This window comes from Periophthalmus magnuspinnatus, chromosome 15, assembly GCF_009829125.3.
Source record: "Periophthalmus magnuspinnatus isolate fPerMag1 chromosome 15, fPerMag1.2.pri, whole genome shotgun sequence".
NCBI lineage: Eukaryota > Metazoa > Chordata > Actinopteri > Gobiiformes > Gobiidae > Periophthalmus > Periophthalmus magnuspinnatus.
In genome coordinates this window covers 7,521,066-7,545,384 of record NC_047140.1, presented here as the reverse complement: position 1 = coordinate 7,545,384, position 24,319 = coordinate 7,521,066, and the positions used below count along the sequence as shown (strand labels likewise).

Sequence of the window (24,319 nt, the reverse complement as noted above, 5' to 3'; positions counted from 1 at the left end):
TATTACACCACACTGAGCCAAGTCCCCAGAGCAGCCGAGGGAAGGAAAGAAGGGAGGAGGAGGAGGAGGAGGAGGAGGAGGCGAGAAGTGTCCGAGACCGAGGCGAGGAGGAGAGGATGCGAGGAGGCATGGAGAAGGACACTGACTTCCACCGGAGCAAGTAAGCACCGATCTGTAGCAGCGTTTGTGTGATTAGATGCGCGTTTATAGCGTTGTAAATGTTAGTTATTTGGTTCAGACGCGTTGTGGAGGATGATGTTGGCTGCAGGATGGGCTACGGTGCAAAAGAAAAGCGTCTCTCGGTGTGGACGCGCGGTTACATAATGATATTAGCGGAGGGAAAGTGGTGCACTGGCAGAGGAGAGGATGCCGGGACTGCTGCAGTTTGGGGAACTTGTGCAGTGCAGGGTTATGCCAGGTGGCGTGTGCGTAAAGATGGTCACGTTTGGCACACACCGCTGTAATGAAGATGAGTGCGCACTGTGCCAGGTTAATCAGGGACTCGTTTCGGTGTTGGGATGTGACCTGGGAAACGGGAATAGGGTGTTGGGAATGGCTCTCGACGTATCAGTCTAAAAAAACACGAATGAATTGGGAATAATCATTTGGAATAGTTTATGAAAGATAAAGTTTAGTATCAGTATGGTGCCCTCTGATGCCCTCCCCACAGAAAGCACAGTGCAGTTCTCATTTCAAACTAACACCTGTTGGAAATAACTGAAAATAGGCTATACAAATACAAAACATAACTTATTATTATGTGCTTTTAGATGTTTTTTTCGTAGAGCTGTGTTGTTAAGCACATTTGCATCGATACAGAGTCATTTCTAACTGTCAGTGATGGGCTTTGTGTTTTTAATGGAGAGGTCTACAGCCAGGCCTCTCTCTGTAAAAACATGTGGTCTGGAGCAGATGGATGAGTTAGGAGAGTTTTTAGCACCTGTCACATCCACATTGTATTGTCACATAGTTTCTAAGCAGTATCTTGTGCATTATTAATAACAGATTATCACAGTTATAATACTCAGATAAACTATGAGCTTCCATCATGTGTTTAAACATGTCTGTAGTATTAGGAGGCTGAGATATACTGTGTACGCCCATAAGGACAAACATACAGTAGTGGAGTGATGTATTATTATTTGTATTTATGTATTTGTTTATTTTGTTGTCTAGTCAAACTATTATTTCAATTATACACTGAGATTTATCTAAATACACCTATAACAACAAAGGTTAAAATAAATATGCAGACTAAAGGATTTTTAAACATTTATAAGTAAAGAAATAATTATGAAAATGATCAAAAAACAATTTGTACAATCATTTTTCTGTTAGCTGAAGCTGTTAGCGTAAACATCTTGTGGTATGTGTTACAGAGGTTTCTAAGGTGTACATAAGGTTTGAGCTTTTGGTTTAAAGTTGTTTTTTGTGCTCACTCAAGTTTTACTTCAGCTGTAATGTGTTGCACAGAAGTGAAATTGTTTGCTCAGGTAAAGACTCTTGCATGTTTGGTCCTTGTCCTGATGGTGTAAAGTTTAGTTCTTGTCCTGATGGTGTAAAGTTTGGTTCTTGTCCTGATGGTATAAAGTTTGGTTCTTGTCCTGATGGTGTAAAGTTTGGTTCTTATCCTGGTGGTGTAAAGTTTGGTTCTTGTCCTGATGGTGTAAAGTTTGGTTCTTATCCTGTTGATGTAAAGTTTAGTTCTTGTCCTGATGGTGTAAAGTTTGGTTCTTATCCTGTTGGTGTAAAGTTTAGTTCTTGCCCTGATGGTGTAAAGTTTGGTTCTTATCCTGATGGTGTAAAGTTTAGTTCTTTTCCTATTGTTGTAAAGTTTGGTTCTTATCCTGATGGTGTAAAGTTTAGTTCTTGTCCTGTTGTTGTAAAGTTTGGTTCTTATCCTGGTGGTGTAAAGTTTGGTTATTGTCCTGTTGGTGTAAAGTTTGGTTCTTGTCCTGTTGTTGTAAAGTTTGGTTCTTGTCCTGATGGTGTAAAGTTTGGTTCTTGTCCTGTTGGTGTAAAGTTTGGTTCTTGTCCTGATGGTATAAAGTTTGGTTCTTGTCCTGATGGTGTAAAGCTGATATTGTTTAAATCTTATGTTACAGATCTGTACACTCCTCTGGACTCACTGGCTGCCGGGGGCTTATGACTTTTTGTGGGTGTTTTTTTTCTTTATGTGCGTTCTTGAAAAGTGACACTGAGATGCTTTAAGTGAACACTTTTCAACCTACTAAGGACTTTAATGTACAGATTTATTTGCAGGCTTAAGTCAGAAAATGAAATTATAATGTCATTAACAAACAGAAGATTTAGTGCAATACTCTTCTACTGCATTCCAAACAGGAAGTGATCATGGGTGCGCTTCTGATTCCAATTCACTGTCTATTGATAAAGTGTCGCCCATCTCTCTGCAACTGCTGCTGTCAGACTCGTCATTTTAGTCTTAAATGTTCATATTAACCCACTTTACACGACCCTGGTATTTTTATTTCGCTATTGTGTTCGTAAATTAAGATATGAACATTAATAACAAACAAATCAGGTGCCTTTTTTCCCCTAGGTCGTTCCCGCTAGCGTTAGCAACAGGTTTGATTGACAGTGTTGCTACGTGCCCGCTCCTTGTTAAAACCAGTGGTGTGAACGAGAAGGGGTGTTACCATCAACAGCCTCGCTCTGGATTGGCTCTCTGGTTGCTATGATACTCGCGGTCGGCATTCCAGATTTGTAACTCCGCATCAAATTGGCCTCTATAACTTCTCTAGCCTCGATGAGCTTCATTTGACCGGAGCCTGTGGACGTCACACTCACTCAGTCCACTTCTATATACAGTTTATGATGTGGAGTTACTGGGATAAAGATGAATTGAATATTGTGAAAAGGAGTGAAATATATCAAATTCAAGTTTGTAGAAGTTTAAATAGGTCAACAGTAAAAGCTTTAGAAACATTTTAAAACATTTCTAATTAAATTAAAGTAAGAAAGTGAGAGACATATCTGCATATCAGGGCTGTGGAGAATTATGGATCTGTTTAGGCAAATGAAAATATGAATGATGAATGAAATGACACTAAAGTTTTTGAGACTAATCCATGCAACTATTTATAAAGAACTACATTTAGGCTGAAGAGGTCTGGCGTTGTGTTGTGAGCAGCTGTAGAAAGCCATACCCTCTCTGTCTGATGATATTTGCTTTGAAATGTGACCAAAAGGAGGACTCTCTACCCCTGTGTATTCTCCCATCAGCCCTCAGAAGCAGAGTGAGTTTGGGTAGTGCTCGTGCTGCCTCCTACACACTACACTAGTCCCCTCTGTGAAGTGCAGGATCCAGGCCAGTGCAGTGTTTTTAATAGGCCTCCACTCCATCACTAAGCTCCATGTGATCTGCTCCCATGTGTAATATAAAAGAGGAGAGGGACCCTACGCAGGTGCAGGCCGCGTCAGCAGCAGAGAGGGGCAGGAGAGGGGCAGGAGAGGGGCAGTGTATGATTAAAGTGAGAAATAATGGTGTCATTTACAACATCAGAATACATTGAAATATATTTTGTTTTACCATCAGCAGTTATCAACTATTTAGAGTCAAACTATACATGCATAGACAATGAGATGTTTTTCCCAACACGTTTAGCCCTTCAGTTGACCTGACATGTGGTGAGAACCTGATCTGCACCAAATGAAGCTACTACAATTACGCCTGTCATGAAGTTTTGAAGCACGATATATCGCTACTGACGAACACTGTGATAAACGATAATATTGTAACTATTTTATGCCACTAACGCACAGCAGGATAATCCCAGTGAACTCATTTTTAAATAGACGGTCTCATTAAAAAGCCTTAGCTGCAACAAATAAATGGCAGAATGAACTGTTTACAGCCACAGCAGTTATTTATTCTACTCTCTACAGCTCAAATTTACATTATTACATAAAAATGGCAAAAATCTCTCCACTATTGCAAAGAAAAAGTATCCACGATAAGAACTGAGCCCCAAAATATGTAGTTCCAGCTTTCATAGTGAATGGTAAGTCGATGTAGTGATTATTGTGACAGGTCTAACTTTAATATTTCAACAATGAGTCCACAGTGGGACCAAAAACAGGACAAAAAGGTGTGAAAATACGAGTGACTTTTATTAGATTGAGCCTTGTTTAATCCTGATGTAGACTTGCTTTGGCCCTGTGCTAAGCCTGGTTTAGTCCTAATTTTGAAGTGGTCTGTGTGGGAATGTAAACTACTTCTATGTCACTCTGGAGACAAGCAGGTGACAGACAGACCCTCCAATAGAAAAGTTACGTAGTGTATATGTTTGAGGAATGATGGGGGAACGCAGACAGATGGTGACATACATATGGTGTTCCTGATATGCTTACAATTAGGGCTGGCAAACATAGAAAATCAGATACTAATCAATACTAAAGCTCCTCCACAATAGAGGCATTTAAAAAGAGGTAAACACTACTTTTTGAAAATTACGGGACTCAAGAGTGATTCATGTGAACTGCCGTGGTTTGGATTTTTTTCTTTTTCATACATATTGAGTCATATGTTGTAGAACTGATGCTGCTTTTCTTGGAATTTTTGTGTGTTATTATTAAATAGGGTGAGGCATTATAAGTAAATTTTACTTTCAGTCATGATAGTTGGTAGTTATGTTACGTACAACCTTATACGAGTTGAATAATGTTTGATTTTGAATGTAATGACCGAATAAAATATCAATTCAAAACTAGTACCGAAACTAGATACTCATTTGAACTATCAACAGAAATGAACCTTTCCTGAATATCTGTAGAATGATCTTGAGCTTTAACAGAACAAGTATAAGACAAATAGAGTGGTATAGACCCATACACTGTATAAAGAAGAGGACTAAGTGAGTGTGACGTCACCCATAACGTTCTGCCCCAGTCAAATGAAGCTCATCGAGGCCAGAGCAGTTATAGGGGCCATTTTGGAGCAGAGATCCATGTTTGGAATTCCGACCACGAGTATCATAGCCAAAGCCAATCCCATCTGTTATTAATGTTCATATCATCATTTACAGACAAAATACCCACATAAAAATATCAGGATCATGTTGAGTTGGTTAAACAAATATTTTGACAATTTTTCAATGTAAAGTGAACTGGAGCCAGAGTTGATAGAGCTGGAAGTACGTCCATGCTCACGTCTTATTTGGAACATGGTGTCTAGCGCGTTAGCTATGTCCATTTGTATATCCAGTCTATGGTTTATACCCATGGACCACTATGGAACCTACCTGGACGACTGAGGGATTACACATATATCTATCTTCTACTATCTAAAGAGTTTATTTATTATCATTGTGGGATCTGAATCAGTATTGAGTATCAAGTCTATTCCTACTTAAAATAGTGTTTCACAGACGTTTAATACTGACTTGAACTGCCTCTTTTGCCTGAAAAAAACACTATAAAGTCACATGTTGTACAGTAATTACAACAAGAGGCCTGAGGCGAAACTTCACATTTAGAACCTCATGTATTTGTATGAGCGGTCGCAGTTTTATTTAAAATATATTTAGTGAAATAATGAGGAGAGCTTGAAACAAAAGTGTATCGTTCAGTGTAGCAGCTCAAACCTCTGAGGGCCATGGGAGGATTTGGCAGTAAAGTTAGATTTCAGAGCCTTACAAGTCTGTGGAGAAATTACATCATTCCCATTTTAAAAATACTCAAGAAAAGAATATCATATAAATAAAGGCTAGAATATCAAAATGTTCCGCTGAAAGTCCGTAAGGCACAGCAATGATTTGAGATTTTAAAGAGCACATATTACGTTACTCTCTGATCTGTGTTATAATGTTGTTTACTCATTAAAAACAGACCTGGAGTTGTGTTTTGTTTAATTCACACATGTTTAACGCACAAACTCTGCATATTTAAAGTTCTTCTCTCAAACGCACTGATATGGAAATTTGAGGCCAATACTGATATTTTGGGAAGGTTTGAGCCAATAACTGATATTAGTCAATATTTTTCTTTCATTTTTTGCATTTTAAATAACACAATGGGCTCACTGAAAAATAATGAAAATAAAAAATACATTTGATTGCACGATCACATTTGACCAGGCTTGAGACACAACGGGACATGGGGACTGATATCAATCTGTATAAAAAAAAACAGAGCAAATATTACCAACTTTCCAAATGCAAAATATTCTCAGCAAATCAATACAATGTTTTGCTCAAATCACATTTAAAGTAGGCGGAACAGTGCTGTCTTAAAATAGCATGTAGGCTATATTTCATCCTGACACTAACCATGAAAAGATGGTCAATTGGCGCTGCAACAGTTACCTGGACCTCCCTCTGCGCACGCTCGCATCTTTAAAAATAGCAAAACGACATCCGCGCAGCACCGTGGCCCACCTCCGACCTCCTGGATGTACCGGCCAGTCTATGACCGAACCATTAGGGATCGGGACCCACGGGCGTGCACGGAGAGCCGGGTTCTGCTGTGTGTCTGCGCGGCCCTGCCATAGGAGTGACAGGGTGGATAGATGAGTAGGTGGTGTGGGCCAAATAGGCTGTCAGAGGAGGGGAGGGGGAGATGGATGAGAGTGGGGACAGCGGGGTACGGTGAGGGGGGGTGGAGGGCTAAGGAGGACCCCCTCAGGACAGAGGAGGGGACGGGAGGCTGCTTTCAGGGTGGATGTCTTCGGCAAACCTGCTCGTGACCTCAGCTCCGGGCCTCCTCTTTCTCTCTGTCTAAATATTTCTCCAAGCAATACACCGGAATAATGGTAGGGCAGTTTCTCAAAGTCTGTATTTGTTATTCTACCGGGGACAGCGGGAAATTTGGACTGGATGTAGAGTTATTGCAAACGTGTCCACCGTAGACTGTATACATAAATAGACTTTGCTAACCTGCTAGCTAACACCACATTTCATTTTTTTTTTTTTATTGAAGAACACCCAGTGACCTAGAAAAACATACAATATTTACAGCTTACTATTTACAGAGAAAGTTGTGTTGTTGTGTGAAAGTGTTGTACCTGCATTATTCTGTCTTGGTTTTCTTTGTAAATATGTGTGTGAGTGTGTGAGTGGAGATAAAATAATACTAATAATAAAAGTAAAAATAACAATAACAGGTTTTATTATTATTGTCATACTCAGTGTTCAATGGTTGGTCAATATTGCTCTATGTTAGTTTTGTGGTCCTAATGGTGGTATTGGTTATTTAGATTTAAATGTATGATGTGTGTGTGTGCATGTCCTGTACAATGCATTAAAAGAGGCAAGGTTTTGGTGAGCCCGCACTCAAGGGGCAGTACCCCCTAGCAACAGGCCCATTCCTTGCTAGCCCTAATCTTTTTATGTATTTGTTGTCAATTATATATTATTATTGATTAATAATTAATTTATTATTATTAATAATTATTATTATTATTGTATATATATATATATATATATATATATATATATATATATATATATATATATATATATATATATATATATATATATATCAATTATTATTTAATAATTCATGTTATTTATTTTTATATTTAATATGTGTGTTTATATTCATTCATTTATTTATCTCCATCAGAACCACAAATTAATTCAATAAATAAATTAGTTAATGAATGAGGGAATAGTAATAATGACAATAATAATAGTGACAGCAACAATAGAAACATGTACATACAATGAAAACAATAACACAACAATAATAGTGGTATACAGCAATAGTGGTGGTATGATTGCAATTATTGTAATAAAGTTTAGATAATGTCGTGTGTGTGTGGCGTGTGTGTGTGTGTGTGTCTTTGTAGGAATGGGGGTGTGTATAGGAATGTGCGTGGCATTCTCATAATTACAATGTTAATGGTGTTATAATAGTCTAATGGTGGAGTTTATATTGTTGATATTGATGACTGATTGAAAACAATATTGAAGTGGTTTATGAATGGTGTCCAGGTTTCCATGAAAGAGTAAGAGTAAAGTATGTCATCCTCAAAAGTATGCTGTCATGTGAGAGGTTGAAATGTGATGGATGAGAGAGTTAGACCAGTGTTTGATGTTTATAGAGTGTTTTGATTTCCAGTTTTGTAGAATTATTTTCTTGGCGATAGTTAGAGATGTGAACAAACTGTTTTTATATTTAGGTGGTATGGTGAAAGTTGTAATAATGCCAATTAAACATAGAGATGGGGAGGGAGGAATTCTGCAGCTCAGGATGTCTGTGAGTTTATGTGTGACTGTGTTCCAAAAACCCTGAACTGGTGAACATTCCCAGAGTGCATGTAAATAAGTGTCTGTGACTCCCATGGTGCATTGTGAACAGGTGTCTGTGTCTGTTAGTCCCATTTTGAATTTCTTGTATTGGGTGATGTGTGTCCTGTGGATAACTTTGTATTGGATAAGTTGTAGATTAGTGTTCGATGTCATTGAGAACGTATTTTTGCAAATTTCTGTCCAGAGTTCGTATGTAGGTGGTGTATCTATATCTGTGTTCCATTTGTGTTGTGGTGTATGTATTATATTGTCTGAATGGATAAGTTTGTATAGTTTGGAAATGAGTTTCTTTGGTTTCTTGATATTCTTTATGTTTTCTAATAGTTGAGGAGGATCCAGGATAATGGATTTGATTTGTAAATATTGAAAGCGATTATTGTTGTTGATTTCGAACTGTTCCATAAGTTGTCTAAATGTTATGAATTTATTGTTGTGGAATAAGTGGTGAAGGTGAGCGATGCCTTTTTGTTCCCATGTGTGATAGTGAAGTGGGGAACTATTCATGTGAAAGTCAGGGTTGTGCCAGATGGGGGTGTATTTACAAGGTGCTGTGGAAGAACTGGTTAATTTTAAAGCTTTCCACCAGGCACGCCACATTTCAAATAGGAAGTGAGTGGATCCATCGACTCTGGCTCCAATTCACTTTACATTAGAAAACTGTCTCTGCAACTGTTGCTGTCAGGTCATTTTGGTCTTAAAATTCATATTAACCCACTTTACATGATCCCGGTATTTTTATTTTGCTCGCTAAATCAAGACATGAACGTTAATAAGACACAAATCAGGCGCTTTCTTTCCTCTAGGTCACTCCCGTTAGCATTAGCAACAGGTTTGATAAGAGCTTGCCGCCTGCTAAACCAGCGGTGTAGGAGATGGGGAAGGGACGTTACCTTCAACAGCATCTCTCCGGATTGGCTCTTTGGTTGCTATGATACTCACAGTTTTAATTCCTAATATGGAACTCAGCTCTAAATTCGCCGATATAACCTCTAGCCTCAACAAGCTTCATTTGGCAAACGCTATGGGTGATGTAGACACCAATCTATTATCTTGTATGGAAGTGCATGTACTTTAAAATCATTCACTGTACATCCGTGGACTTCAGAATGATGAAAAATTAGGACTGTTTCCATAGCAATTAACAATATAAAACAAAATATGGTCTTTGAATGGGAAAAAGTCCTTGTAATGTTGCGTATAACAGGTAGATGAAACCCATAACTAGGCTGAAAACATGGTCCAGCGACTGCTCTGATCTTATGGAGAAGGAGGAGAGCTGAAGTGGAGACGGAGAAGAATGTCAGTGTTCAACGTATAAAACCAAATAAGTGGAAAAAACTCTTCAAAAACTGTTTAACTTCTGATGTCTCAATGTCAATGTCTCAAGTGCTACCAGCGATTTACACATTTTAAACACAGAGCTGAAGAAACTGACGGGAAAAGAGAAAAAATTCGAGCTTCAGGTTACTGACGAGACGAAATGATCCCACAGGGGCTGAGAATAAACAAACTTCCATCCTTTGCTAGTTACAGTATAGAATTCAAGAACAAATGTTTAGCAGTTTTAAATAAAAGCTCTTTATATCTCCTGTAGTTGTTAATAGCAGAGGCCAAAATGCAGTGCAGTCATAATCATCATTCATTGGCGAAGCAACGCAAACCATTGTGCACAAAGGAGATGAAAAGATGATACGAGTTTTGAAATAAAACTCTGCCACGACATTGAGAAACTGACTAAATCTCTCAAACAAATGAAAAAGGTCAAATTTAAACATAACAAGAACGCACACATGAAGGGCGTGCACGCTCAGTGTCGTTCAGCCCGTCGAGGTGACGATGACTGGAGGCTTTAAACTACTTTTTACAACAAAGAGATGGAGAAACATGTGCTAAACGTGGCTAAACTTGTCACACATTTTGAAGATAATGTGTTATTGTTACAATAAACGATAATGTTGAAACTACTTTATGTTATTGATTAAGACTAAAATAAAGCAAGATAATCCCAGCAAACCATTTTTAAACAGACTTTTTCATTAAAAGACCTGAGCTGCAACAAATAAATAGCTAAATGAGCCAATAGTTAGTCATAAGAGTGACTTATTCAACCCTCTACAGCTCAAATCTTTTCGTATTGCCACTAAAATCTCCTAATTTTGGCAAAGAAAAAATACTATAAATGCTGAGGCCCAAAATATATTGTTCAAGATTTCATATTTTGAACGAGAAGTCATTATCGTGACAGGCCTGATCCCGGTGTGAGGTGGTGCATCAGTCATGTCAATACAAGTGCGTGGAAATTTGCAGGACAAGTCAAGAGCAGTGGGAGCAGATAGTCCCAACACCTGGAGATGTTACAAATGTTGGAAAGAAGGACATCTCACACGTGACTGTCCAGGTTTAAAACAACAAACCCAACGTACGATGCACAAGGATCATGTGGAGGTTCTTTTGTGGTAAATGACTCAAGTGACGGTGAGTTACAAAAAGGAGACTGACTCAAACAATGAGTCAGTCTCATAGCAACCAAAGAGCCAAACCTGACCTCGGCGAAAGAAGGCACCTGATTTGTCTTTTATTGATGTTCATATCTTAATTTACGGACACATTAGCAAAAGAAAAACACCAGGATTATACAGAGCAGGTCAATACGAACATTTTAAGACCAAAATGATGAGTGTCACTGCTTCAGTTACAGACAGATGGGTGACAATTTTTCAGTGTAAAGTGAATTGGAGCCAGAATCGATGGAGCTGGAAGCGAGCCCATGCTCACTTACTTTTTGGAACGTGGCACTTAGCAGGTTAGCTTTGTCCATCTATATGTACAGTATAAGACTTCAACATTACTAACAGTTTTCAGAGACAGATTTACTTAATGAAAGAAAAAAGTAAGGTTCTGAGCCATGGTAAGTCCAAATGCAAAGGACCGGGAGGAAGCGGCTGATTTGAAATATGAATCGATGATGGAAATTGACACATGGGACTTGGTTGAGTTACCAAAGGATCACAAAGCACTAGGATCAAAGTGAGTGTTTAAAGTCAAGCATCACAGTGACGGACGAGGGGAAAGGTACAAGCGTAGACTCGTTGCTAAGGGCGACTCCAAGTTTTATGGTGAGGACTATGATGAGACTTTTGAAAAAAATGAAGAACATGGATGAGCTGTGCTACATCCTGGGCATCTCTGCTGTTCAAGACAAAGACAAAGAGTGTATCTCAAAACACAGAAATACAGAATGGACAGAGCCAAGGCAGCGGCAACACCAGCTGAAACACATGTCAAGTTTCAAAAGGACGATGTCAAAAGAATCTTGAGACACAAAACCTTGGTTGGACTCTCAGATGCAGACCGGGCCGGTGATGAGGACAATCGACACTCGACTACAGGAAGCATCTTTGTACTTACTGGAGGAGCAGTGTGTTGGCTGAGTAAGAAACAAGCCACTGTAGTACTTTCAACTGCAGAAGCTGAGTATGTTGTACTAAGCCAAGCTGCACAGGAAGGAACTTGGCTGAGACGTGTACTAACTGACTTTGGAATAGAGACGACACCAACTGTGATCCTGGAGGACAATCAAGAAGTCATCACAAGAGCAAAGAAGCCTGTTAATCATGCAAGAACCAAACTCATAGACAGTCGCTATCACTACATTTGTGAACATGTGCAAAATGGACAAATACAGCTGCAGTATGTCAACATATGTAACAGATTATACAAGTGCAGATATTCTGATAAAACCCTCCCCTAAGAAAAAATTTGAGCATCTCAGAGAAGAGACTGAGCTGTGTGCAGTTTAGTTGTTGTAAATATGTGTGCTCACAGTATATATATAAGAAAGGTTTTTCACAAAATAAATGTTACTGTAAAATTAAGTGGGAGTGTTTTTAATGCAATAATTTTACAATGTCATACTGCCCCCTTGTGGTGCTGCATGTCATTGTTTAATAAAAAGAGAAAGTCAAAACTTCGGTATTGTCATGATACTAAAATTTCAAACTTGACCATGATACTTAGGAATAGACTCAATACTGATTCTGATACCACACTGATAATAAAAACACACATTCTTTAGACAACAGCACATTAAATCAAAGTACTTATATTACCATAGTGGTCCAGGGGTGTGTACTAGTCTATGAGCCTTATATTTGTTCTGATACAGCTCAAGATCATTCAAAGAGAAATTCAAAGGTTCATTTCTGTCCTGTGAATGAGAATTTGTGATATCAGCTCAAATTATCTAGTTTTGATATTCAAGTAAATATAAATTAGTATTTGATTTTCAATACAACCCCAATTTAAAAGTATTTACAAGTAACTAAATACGTATACCAAAAGTGTGTATTCAAAATAAGAATCATTTTAAGTAGGACTGCTGGTCTATAGTCGTTGATTAATGAAACATACACATTAGCGCCTCTCCACAGATCTGACTACAGTACCATGGCCTGATGGCATTGCTTGATTGTCCCCATGGTAATAGATTTAAACAAGGATTAATGAATGCTTCAGGTGCGTTTATCTCGAGGAGAGCATTTATCACATGATTTAAACATTTTCTATGTCCTTTAAAGATTAAATCAGTTTTGGTTCCTCTTAAATGCAGTTTAATCTCTTGCCTACAATAAAACAGTGAAACTTAACTGTACATCTGTGAGAGGAGAGAGGAGAGTTATGTAAGAACACAACCAGGATCTGTGCACCATGAGTCACACGCACACGCCAAATGTCCAAAAGTGTGAGCAGGAAGTAAGGATTCTGACTCGTAATATAATTGGTCCAAAAACAGGAAGTACGCTGTGATTTCTCGCCTGGGTTTGACAGTGACAGTGTACCTGACAGCTTATTCACAAGTGTCCAGACAACTCGTGTTTTGAAGAATAATCAACCCAGTCAGGCAATAGGACATAAGAGTCATAAGAGCGCGGATGGGGAATTTTGAGGAAGATAAACAATGAACAGTTCAAATCAGGTTAAACATAGTAGCTGTTAATGTAAAAGCTTTTTCACTGAAGGTGTGGGCTAAAAACATGAAGGGCACTTTCTAATGACGTCACAAGGTGGACTGGAATGTTTTGGAGAGGTCTTGAGAGACTTACTATATGTAAGATTACTCAAACATGCATAATTGAAACAAAACTCAACTCCAGGTATGTTTTTGTTGAGCTTTAAAAAGAATAGGTTAATAATAGCAACAGTACATACATTTCTGGAGGTGGCATGTTATCAATTACATAGAAAGTTAAAGCCATACTTTGGAACATTCTCCATGGAGATAGATAAATTTTATAGTCAAACAAGCTTGTTTCCATTTTTTTTTTTAACACTACGCAGTGGGGCTTTATTAATTAAGACTGTTACATGTGTTCATTTACATGTGTCCCATAGCCACAAATGGAAAAAACAATCCATAGGTTGACCGTCAACAACAGGGGGCACTTTGTGTTTATTGATGTATTTATGTGATTGGGACAGTGTGTGTTAATGACAGACAGGGTACATCATGAAACACTCATTTTGGAAATGAGATCACAACAGGGACAATACATGGAATATAGCACAATACCCATTATTTCACAGAGAAAACAAAAAGTAAAGGTGCACTACATGTTTGCACAGACATGAGTAAAAATGTCAGAATAAAGAGCGTCCTGTCTCTGTGTGCTGCTGAGGTGCTGCAGTAGAGCTGTTAACAGAGGCAGAGGACACAGAGTGCTGCATGTGTCTTGTGTCCACCCACACTGCTCTGATTGTGTGTTATGGCTCTGGAGGGACATGACCCCAGGCCTCTGCTCCTCTACTCAATATTACCTCACACACACACACACACACACACACCCCCACACCCCTACACACATATATACACACACACACACATAGACACACACATATTTACACCCAAACATATATATACACACATGCACACACTCGTATACACCCCCCCCCCACACACACACACACACACATATATATATATATATATATATATATATATATATATATATATATATATATATATATATATATATATATATATATATATACATACACATACATACATACATACATACATACATACATACATACATACATACATACATACATACACACACAACACACACACACACCTGCACACATAAAAACACTCATATACACATATACACACACACCCCTACATATACAACCACACATATACACCCCCCCCCACACATATATACACTCTTGCGCACACACAGATGCACAAATGTGGGGACATTGACTTACATTCATTTCCTGGAGACAGATTCTGACCCTAACTAACCTAAACATGAACCTAAACCCAAACTTTAACATATTTTAACCCATATCAGAATTTTAAAGAGGGGGTAGTATGCAAAAATTTTCAGTCTTTCTGCCAATGTTGTTCCCTGATCAAAAACATGAGGAGGTTTCAAATGTCATCCATGCATGTTTCAGTAATATAGTGATCTCTCCTGGGCCCTGTTCAAACCCATCACACATGCTCCCACATGAGAATTCTCCATAAATACACAAAAACATTGTATAAAACTGTACACAACAACTTCACAAACCTGATGTGATGTGCAGTAGATTCATTAGCGAGATGCAGCTAACTGTGTTGTAATAGTGCTCTGAAGGGGGAGTGACTCAACGTAGAGAGCAAGGGGACACTTCAGAACATCAAAATTGAAATGAAGCTTATAAAACTTGTTAATACATTGTTTATGATTAATATGTTGTAGCGGGTCTACGACGGCATCCTTAAGTTTAAAAAACATTCAGCCACAGTACAGACAATCAGTGTTCAAGTCTCCTCATGATGCACGTGTGTGTTTATAGAGTTTAGTCCCCACACTGTGATAAATACCCACCCACACATTCATTACACTTAATGGAGGACAGAGGATGGTCCGATCTAAACACGTCAATATAAAGGAGGATAAGGAGGGAAAAGCTGCTTGTTTTTATTGAGCTTGGTTGTTAATTAACAGTTGAAACATATTTTTGACAATTAAGTAAAAAAATGTATTAAATAATGGCCCTGTACCTGATTTTTACCATCATAAAGATGTGAAAATCAGAACTAGTTCATTTTAAACAGTTTGCAGTGTTTTAAAGTTACTCCTCACTTACCTTATGCATTCTGAACATCCTAATTATTCACCATGCTAAAATAAATAAATTAAAATATTAACCAGGGCAATATGACTTTTCTATTTTTTTCTGTCCCATTAAACTAATAAAAATGGCTTTGACTTAATTTCCTGTACATAAACTACACATACTTTTAATCAGATCAGTTTAACACAAAAAACAGCCACATTTCTTCCTCCAAATATTTAAAAGAATTTGAATTTCATCCAAATGTGATTAACTGCATGAACTCTGTTTGGAAATAACTTGGTGGTGGTTGGATTTTTATCACTGCATCACAATTTGGAGAAAGAAAAATTGTGTTGTGCCATTTGACCCCTCCCCCCAACACCAAGCTGTCGCCATGGAGACAGATGTAGTGGATGCAACAGATGTAACACAAACAGAGGGCCGCGGGCGTCCAACCAGCAACTCTATTACTCTGCCCGCTCTCTATTTCTCACTCCCTCTCTCTCACTCCCGCTCTCTCTTCTTCTCTCTCTCTCTGTCTTCCTCTCTCCCTCTCTCTCTCTCTATTTTTCACTCTTCCTCTCTCACTCTTTCTCTCTTCCTTTCTCTCTGTCCCCCTTTCTCTCTTCCTTTCTCTCTTCATCTCTCTCCCTCTCTGTCTTTTTCTGTCTCTCTCCCACTCTCTTCTCTTTCTCTCTTCTCTTTTTTTGTCTCCCTCTCTCTCTCTTCTCTTCGTCTCTTCTCTTTTTCTGTCTCCCTCTCTCTTCTCTTCCTCTCTTCTCTTTTTCTGTCTCTCTTTCTTCTTTTACTCTCTTCTCTTTTTCTGTCTCTCCCTCTTCTCTTCCTCTCCTCTCTTTTTCTGTCTCCCGCTCTCTCTCTCTCTTCTCTTCCTCTCTTCTCACTTTCTGTCTCTCTCTCTCTCTCTTCTCTTCCTCTCTTCTCACTTTCTGTCTCTGTCTCTCACTCTTTTCCAGTATTTAAAAACTTGAGTGTGGTCAGTGGTGAATCAGTTGTATTGTTCACTATTATCACCATTATTGTTGAGATGGGGATGATTGACAGGTGCTTTAGCCAATCAGGGACAGTCCTGGTGTGTTTTGTTTTTTTGTGTATGTGAGGACGTCTGAACTCCTGCTTTATAAAACGTGTTTTAGACAGTCGCAGGTCCCGCTTCCCTCTCTGTTCTCAGATTCAGGATCTCTCTCTCTCCTTCCCCCTCTCTCCTGCTCTCTCAGTCTCTCCCTCTCTCACTTACCTCGCTCCATTTCTCTCGCTCCCTCACACTTACCTCGACATCTCTCTACCCCCTGGCCCGGACTATAAGAGCACATGCAGAGGAGCAGCAGAAGCCCCGCCACCCCCCACCGCTACTGCCTTCTCTCTCTTTGTCTCTGTCTTTCTTTCTCTCTCTCTCTCTCATTCCTCCCTCACTCCCTCCCTCACTCACTCACCTCTCTCTCCACACAGTCCCAGACTAACCCTTACACAGATGCAGAGGAGCAATAGAATCCCTCTTTCCTCCCTCCTCCCTCCCTCTCACTCACTCTCTGTCTCTCACTGTCTCTCCACAGTCCCGGAATATAAGAGCTCATGCAGAAGAGCAGTAGTCTCTCTCTCTCTCTTGCTCCCTCTCTCACGTCTCCCTCTCTCTCTTTCTCCACAGCTCCGGACTATAAGAGCTCATGCAGAGGAGCAGTAGACCCCCTCTCTCATCCTTCCCTCTCTCTCTTGCTCCCTCTCTCACGTCTCTCCCTCTCTCACATCTCTCTCTCTCTCTCTTACTCCCTCTCTCACATTTCTCTCTCTCTCTCTTGCTCCCTCTCTCACATCTCCCTCCCTCTCTCTCTCTCTCTCCACAGCTCTGGACTAAAAGAGCTTATGCAGAGGAGCAGTAGACCCCCTCTCTCATCCTTCCCTCTCTCTCTTGCTCCCTCTCTCACGTCTCTCCCTCTCTCATGTCTCCCTCTCTCTCTCTCTTGCTCCCTCTCTCACGTCTCCCTCTCTCTCTCTCTCCACAGCTCTGGACTATAAGAGCTCATGCAGAGGAGCAGAGGAGCAGAAGGAGCCGTGTGCGTGTGGTCCGCTGAGATGTGCCTGTAGGAGCGTTTCACACACGGGGGTTGATGCTGATGAAACTGATCTGCTCGGGTAAGGAACACAACATTTAACTTGTGCTTTTATCTATTTGACCTGTCTATACTTTTTATGTTTTATTTTGTATTTTATGTGTGAATACTGGGGCTGTTGGCCTTTAGTTGTTTCATTAATGTGTCAAATCTTGTATTAGTGGATTAAACGGACAACAGCAAATTTGCTAATTTTTGTTATTTATATTGTAAAAAGGCAGATTAAATTCATGATTCACAAGTTTAATCTGTGTTTATATAAATATGTTGTTTCCTAGTACTAGTTTCTGCATATATAGTAGTTTTTGCATGAACTCCCCCTGCAGGTTTAGCCTTGTCAGTGCAGTTTGAGTCAGATACACACAGACACGTAACAGTTTTCAGAGCCAATCGATCAGCAGCACATGCCCAAGATTTATTTTGCTACTAGGGAATATAAGTCAGACTCTACAACACAATTCAAACTACACTAGGTCAAAATTTTGTTTATTTCCGGTGTGATGTAATGTTTAACTTACCACTTAACAGAAATATTTGCGTTTTGTTTAATTGCACGAATAGGTCTGCTTACCGGTAGTTTAAAAAAAAAAAGTGATACTGGAGTGCTGCACTGGATTAAAACCTGTTAACTGTACATATAAATGGACGTAGCTAACCTGCTAGCCGCCGCGTTGGTAGGTAGTGATCATGGTCTCGCGTCCTGCTTTATTGACTCTGACTCCAATCCACTTTACATTGAAAAACTGTAGCCCTTCTCTCTGTGATTTTGGTCTTAAAATGTTCCTATTGACCCGCTCTACATGATCCTGGTGATTTTATTTTACTTTTGTGTCCGTAGCTCAAGATATGAACATTAATAACAGATGAATCAGGCGTCTTCTTTCCCTGAGGTCGCTTCCGTTAGCGTTAGCAGCAGCTTTGATTGACAGCGTTGTTAAGCATTTGCTACCTTCTAAGCCTGTGGTACGGGCGGGAAGAGGCGTTACCTTCAACAGTCTCGCTCCTGATTGGCTCTTTTGTTGCTATGATACTCGCGGTCGGAAATAGGTCCAAATTCGCCGCTATAACTGCTCTAGCCTCGATGCGCTTCATTTGACTGGAGCTGAACACTATGGGTGACGTCACACTCACTCAGTCCACTTCTTTATACAGTCTATGATCCAAACTTACAAAAATGGCAGAGGCGCACTGAACCTTCACGAGGTGTCGCCCTATAGGAGTCATCATACGATTACAAACTGGACCTTTATACACATATATACAGATAAATCAAAGTATACTGACAAAATGGCTCCCTAAAACACAATAGATAAGAACTGCTCTGTATCGACTGGAGTGTAGTCAACAATATATCCCTCCCTTAGGTTACACAGCACACATCATCACCAAAAAATATGACGTTAACAGCGCTGTAAGAGATCAATCGATATGTTTTTTTGGTTTTTTTTATGGCCAATGTCGTTACCGATTGTTTAGAATCCAGAGTGTTTCTCTTTGGCGCTCTGTCTCCTCCTCTGGGGTCCTGAGACATGACCTCGATCATCATGGCCCCGGGAAAGTTAGGGCAGCTGTGGTCGACTGATTTGTAATGTTTTGCCACTAGATAAAGTATGTCAGTTCTAAGGCAGATTTATGTTCAAGTCTGCATACGACGCTGTTAACTCAACTGAACATTTTGGAGCTAACGACTTTTTATGGAGGTGAGGTGCTCCAGACCAGGTGATGTTTAAAGGGCCCATATTACACTATTTTCTGATCTGTTATAATGTTATTTCCTCGTCACAAACAGACCTGGAGATGTGTTTTGTTTCATTCACACATATTTAACACACAAATCCTGCATATTTAGGCTGAGTTCTTCTCTCAAACTGAAAACACTCTGTTCCCCCTTGTGATGTCATGTGGTAATACAGGAAGTGCCTTACTATGTTTTTAAACTCCACACTCCTTCACTCAAATCATTTGGATGATTTCAGCCTTGGAATTAACTATCTCTACTGAAGTAAAGGTAAAATGTAGCTGTTAACTTGAAAACTACCACTTCATGACATCACAAGGCGGAACAGAGCATTTTGAGGTTTGGAGATGTAGACAGACTAATAATAAAGCGTTAAAACAAACACAACTCCAGATAGGTTTTTGATGATGTAACAACATTATAACATGGCTAAACGCTCTCAAGAGTTATGTTTGTGTAATATAGGACCTCTTTAAGTGTCTGTGCCCTCCCATAGGAAAAGAAAGGCCTTATGTGTCTAATGTCATATGATAATGTCCTTTGGGGCTGTTGGTGCTTTTGCTGTTTGCAGGAAAAGTCCTTGTGGTCTGTTGTTCTGACCTTGGGCACAGCATTGTCAAGTGTTTTCCTATTGTACCCTCTCATTTAGAACGATTGTGCATATCCTTGGCTTGTTAATCAAGGCAAATAGTGTCATCACATATTCTCTTTAAAGGTCCTATAGTACACAAAAGTGACTCTTGTGAGCTTTAAGCCTCGTTATAATGTTGTTACCTCACCAAAAATATACCTGGAGTTGTGTTTTGTTTCATTGTTTTGAGTAAATTTATTATCATCTCCAAAGCTCAAAATGCTCTGTTCCTCCTTGTGATGTCATGAAACTCAGGTTTTCAAGATGACAGCTACTTTTTTTACCTTTTGTTCAGTAATAATTGGCATTTCCTGGGATTAAATAATCCAAATAATTCTATAGAAGATGTGTGGAGTTTAAAAACACAGTGGAGCACTTCCTGTATTATCAGATGACATCATGAGATGGAACAGAGTGTTTTCAGTTTAAGAGAAGAACTCAGCCTAAATATGCAGAGTTTGTGTGTTAAATATGTGTGAATAAAACAAAACACAACTCCACAACACAACTTATTATTATGTTACAAAGCTCTTAAAGGTTACGCTACAATTTAGATTAGATTTGACTTTCGTATTAAAGAGGTTGGTGTTCTGTGTTGGTGCGTGTGAGACGCCCTTGGCTAAAACTTGAATAGCGTCTAGAGGCAGCGGCGTACCTGATCACAGTTTCTTGATAAGCGTCTGGTGTAGCTGGCGTGGGCGGAGTTTGTAGTTGTTTACTATTAGGGACAATAAACTGTAATATCGTTTATCGTGATAAAAAGCATTGACAATAATAGTTCGTGGGACATTTATATAATCATGATAATCACCAACAAAGATAAGAAAGATTAAAAAAAAAACACTTATCCAAGGGGAGTCGACGGGAGGGACAAACGGGTCTGTTGTCCGGGGGTTTAGGGGCCTGGAATTGAACTGTCTTCCTTTTAAATTGTATTCGAGGGGGGCCAATGTGAGACTTCCTGCCCCGGGCCCCTAAATTTGAGTTGACGGCCCTGCTCATCCAGAATATTCTCCACTTGTAGTTGTTTTTATTGATGGCAAAGTACAACATTATAAAAGTTCTTTAAACATGGAACGTCTTCATAAGATTAAAATTACAATTACTCATATCCATAACATTTTAAACTGTCAGCAACTTTAATAATTATCGTGATATAATCGTTAATTGCAATTATTTTGGGCATGATAATCGTGACACTAAATTTCAATATCGTGCCATGCCTCGTTTCTAGGTCTGTCACGATAACACATTGTGAAGTACGATATAGTAAATATAGACAATAAACGATAATAGTGAAACTAATTTATGCCACTGACACGAAACACAACAGTAGATTTACACCACAAAAACTATTTTAAATTTACAATATTGTTAAAAAAAAGACAGGCTGATGTACTTGGGAGCGTGTGGCATGTTTAATACATGGTTTCTTGTGGGGGATTTTAGTGTTGAGGGGCTCAGGTATACACTTGTACAGGTTGTGTGTACTATTGTGTCCAAGGGCAAGAAACATGTATTTGCACCATATAAACAGAGATCGACCGATACATTTTTTTTCATGGTTGATGTCGGCAAAGATTGTTGTAAGGCCGATTTTAATTATTTTCCCTAAATTGTGCCCTTTAAATTTGCTACAAACTCACCCCTCAAGCCTTTTTTTTTACCACAAACCTATTCACCTTTTTCTGGAAGTTGCCGTGGGCGCCACTATCGTCATTCAGGTTGTATTATTTTGCATGAGTCTGCCGATCTTGACAGTAAATAAGTTGTATATGGATTACAGAGTCGTTTTGAAGCTTCCCAGAGAATCAGTGCAGTGTTGGCTTGTTCTTGTACATAAGCATTGAACATTTGACACAAATCAACAGTACTTTATAGAACATTTTAGTGTCAAAACTATTCCCAAATTGGCCATTGAAAGGAACAAGATCCCCGCATAAGAATTCTTTTCACCGAAAGAAAACACGGTTTAGTTGCATTTATTGAAAAAGTGTCAGGGCTGAATAAGGTCAGTAAGATGAGAGAGAGAGAGCTGTGTGGTCATGTTTTGTGCATCTTTTCATATTAAAATGTTAGTATAAAACTTTGTGTGTATGTTCTAAACAGCAAATTGACCAAAACAAAATATCGGCCTGTGCTGGAGATTTAAGGCCAACCGATATGTCAGTCTATCTCTACATACTGTATCAACATTGTAGTTGTACTCCCTCTTGTTGCTTGTATCATTGAAGTTTTTACTGAATACTTACAGAACACATTAGGGCTTCTATAGATTCTACATTTTTAATTTATAACATTAATAATTTTAAGTATAGTACAAGCCAACGTTAAATCTGTCAACGTTAAAGTTGACAGATTTAACTTTGCCTTTTACTATGGATCAGACCTGGACAACTGAGAGACACAGACATAATTTGAAATAGCCAAAAAAACTGGTATCATCATTCTGGTGTACTTTTCTTTCTGTTTGTTGGAGTTATGAACAAGTCAAATCTTTTTATCGCCTTTAATAAATAACTAAACCTTTGATGAGGGGGACAGTGTTATATGTTGAAAGCTCACGGTTAGCAGTACGTTTCTGTCCAAAGCTCCGCCCACAAGCTTATGTCACCCATGCTCCCGCATGACAATTCTCCATAAATATATAAAAGCATGATACAAAAGAATGCACTACAACTTCACAAACCTGAATCGATTTGCAGCAGTTTCATTAGCAGGATGCACGCTGATTGTGTTGTGATTGTGCACTGAAGGGGGAGTGACTTAGCAAGGAGAGCAAAGACTCAGAGCATTAAAAAACAAAACTGAAAATGATAAAACATGTTAATAAGTTGTTGTGTGCGCATATAGCATTTTCCAAACAATAACCTTTAACACTTAATAAAGTAGTTACATGCTGAGCCTGAATCCTTCGTAATTAACAGTTTGTTCATTATGAGTTGGGTCTTTGTGCATGTTTTATTAAGGCTAATTACAGTGCAGTCGTAAAGTGGTTATGATCATCTGAGCCCCTCCCTCAGACACTCCTCTCCTCTGTTTGTTCTGTCCATTATTGTGGCCAGGGTTCCCTCAGTGTATTTTTAGCAGGTCACTGTTTGGCCTCTCAACATGTATTTATGGAATCACACTAAAAGATGTTACGCAAGCACACACACACAGAGAGAGAAGAGAGACAAGAGAAAGAGGCATAGAGGAGAGGAGAGAGAGCACACACAGAGAGAGGGAAGAGAGAGAGCATACATGGAGAGAGATGAGAGAGAGCACACATGGAGAGAGAGGGAGAGAGAAGAGAGAGCACACATGGAGAGAGAGACAGAGAGAGAAGAGAAAGAGGCAGAGAGGAGAGGAGAGAGAGCACACACGGAGAGAGAGAAGAGAGAGAGCGTACATGGAGAGAGAGAGAAGAGACAGCACACATGGAGAGAGAGGGAGAGAGAGGAGAGAGCACACATGGAGAGAGAGGGAGAGAGAAGAATAGAGACAGAGACAGAACAGAGACAGAGACAGAATAGAGACAGCGACAGAATAGAGACAGAGACAGAATAGAGACAGAATAGAGACAAAAGAGACAGAATAGAGACGGAGACAGAATAGAGACAGCGACAGAATAGAGACAGAGACAGAATAGAGACAGAATAGAGACAAAAGAGACAGAATAGAGACGGAGACAGAATAGAGACAGCAGACAGAATAGAGACAAAAGAGACAGAATAGAGACGGAGACAGAATAGAGACAGCAGACAGAATAGAGACAAAAGAGACAGAATAGAGACGGAGACAGAATAGAGACAGCAGGCAGAATAGAGACAGCAAACAGACTAGAGACAGAGACAGAATAGAGACAGAGACAGAACAGAGACAGAGACAGAATAGAGACAATAGAGACAGAAACAGAACAGAGACAGAGACCAAATAGAGACAGACAGATGGAGGGAGCTTGGTCGGATAAGTTCAACACTTTCATAGATGTGTCTTTGTCACATCACACTCATCTTTTAAGAAAACATCACGTCATGTTCTTCTTTGTGCACTGGAGACAAAATGTATATTGATTTGAATTCAGAATGGGTAGTTTGACAAATATATTGTAGGTTCTTTCTAAATTTCAGGAAAGTAAATGATTCAAACTTTAGTCAATCAGTTCTAAAATATTATAAGCAATACAGAATGATCTTGATAAAATGCTAACCAAGTCACATTTAGCTCCATCAACTTTGGCACCAATTCACTTTCTATTGAAAAACTGTTGTCCTTTTCTCTGTAACTGCTGCTCTTTCTGACCTTAGCTGTTCGTATTAACCCGCTCTACATGATCCTGCTGTTTTCATTTCATGATTGTACCAGTAAATCAAAATATAAATATAATATAAATAAATCAGATGCCTTCTTTCCCCAAGGTTGCTCCTGTTAGCGTTAGCAGCAGATTTGATTGACGGCTATCATA

At 39.2% G+C, this 24,319-nt stretch overlaps 1 protein-coding gene across 1 annotated transcript in view; it reads left to right on the top strand.

Moving 5' to 3' along the window:
* The first annotated feature begins 98 nt into the window (after window positions 1-98).
* bean1 (brain expressed, associated with NEDD4, 1) overlaps window positions 99-24,319 on the top strand; it is a 69,939-nt gene continuing 45,718 nt past the window's right edge. The window contains exons 1-2 of the mRNA XM_055227258.1: window positions 99-160; window positions 17,396-17,525. Coding sequence (XP_055083233.1) covers window positions 17,501-17,525 — 25 coding nt within the window. The 5' untranslated portion in view covers window positions 99-160; window positions 17,396-17,500. The remainder of the gene's footprint in view (window positions 161-17,395; window positions 17,526-24,319) is intronic.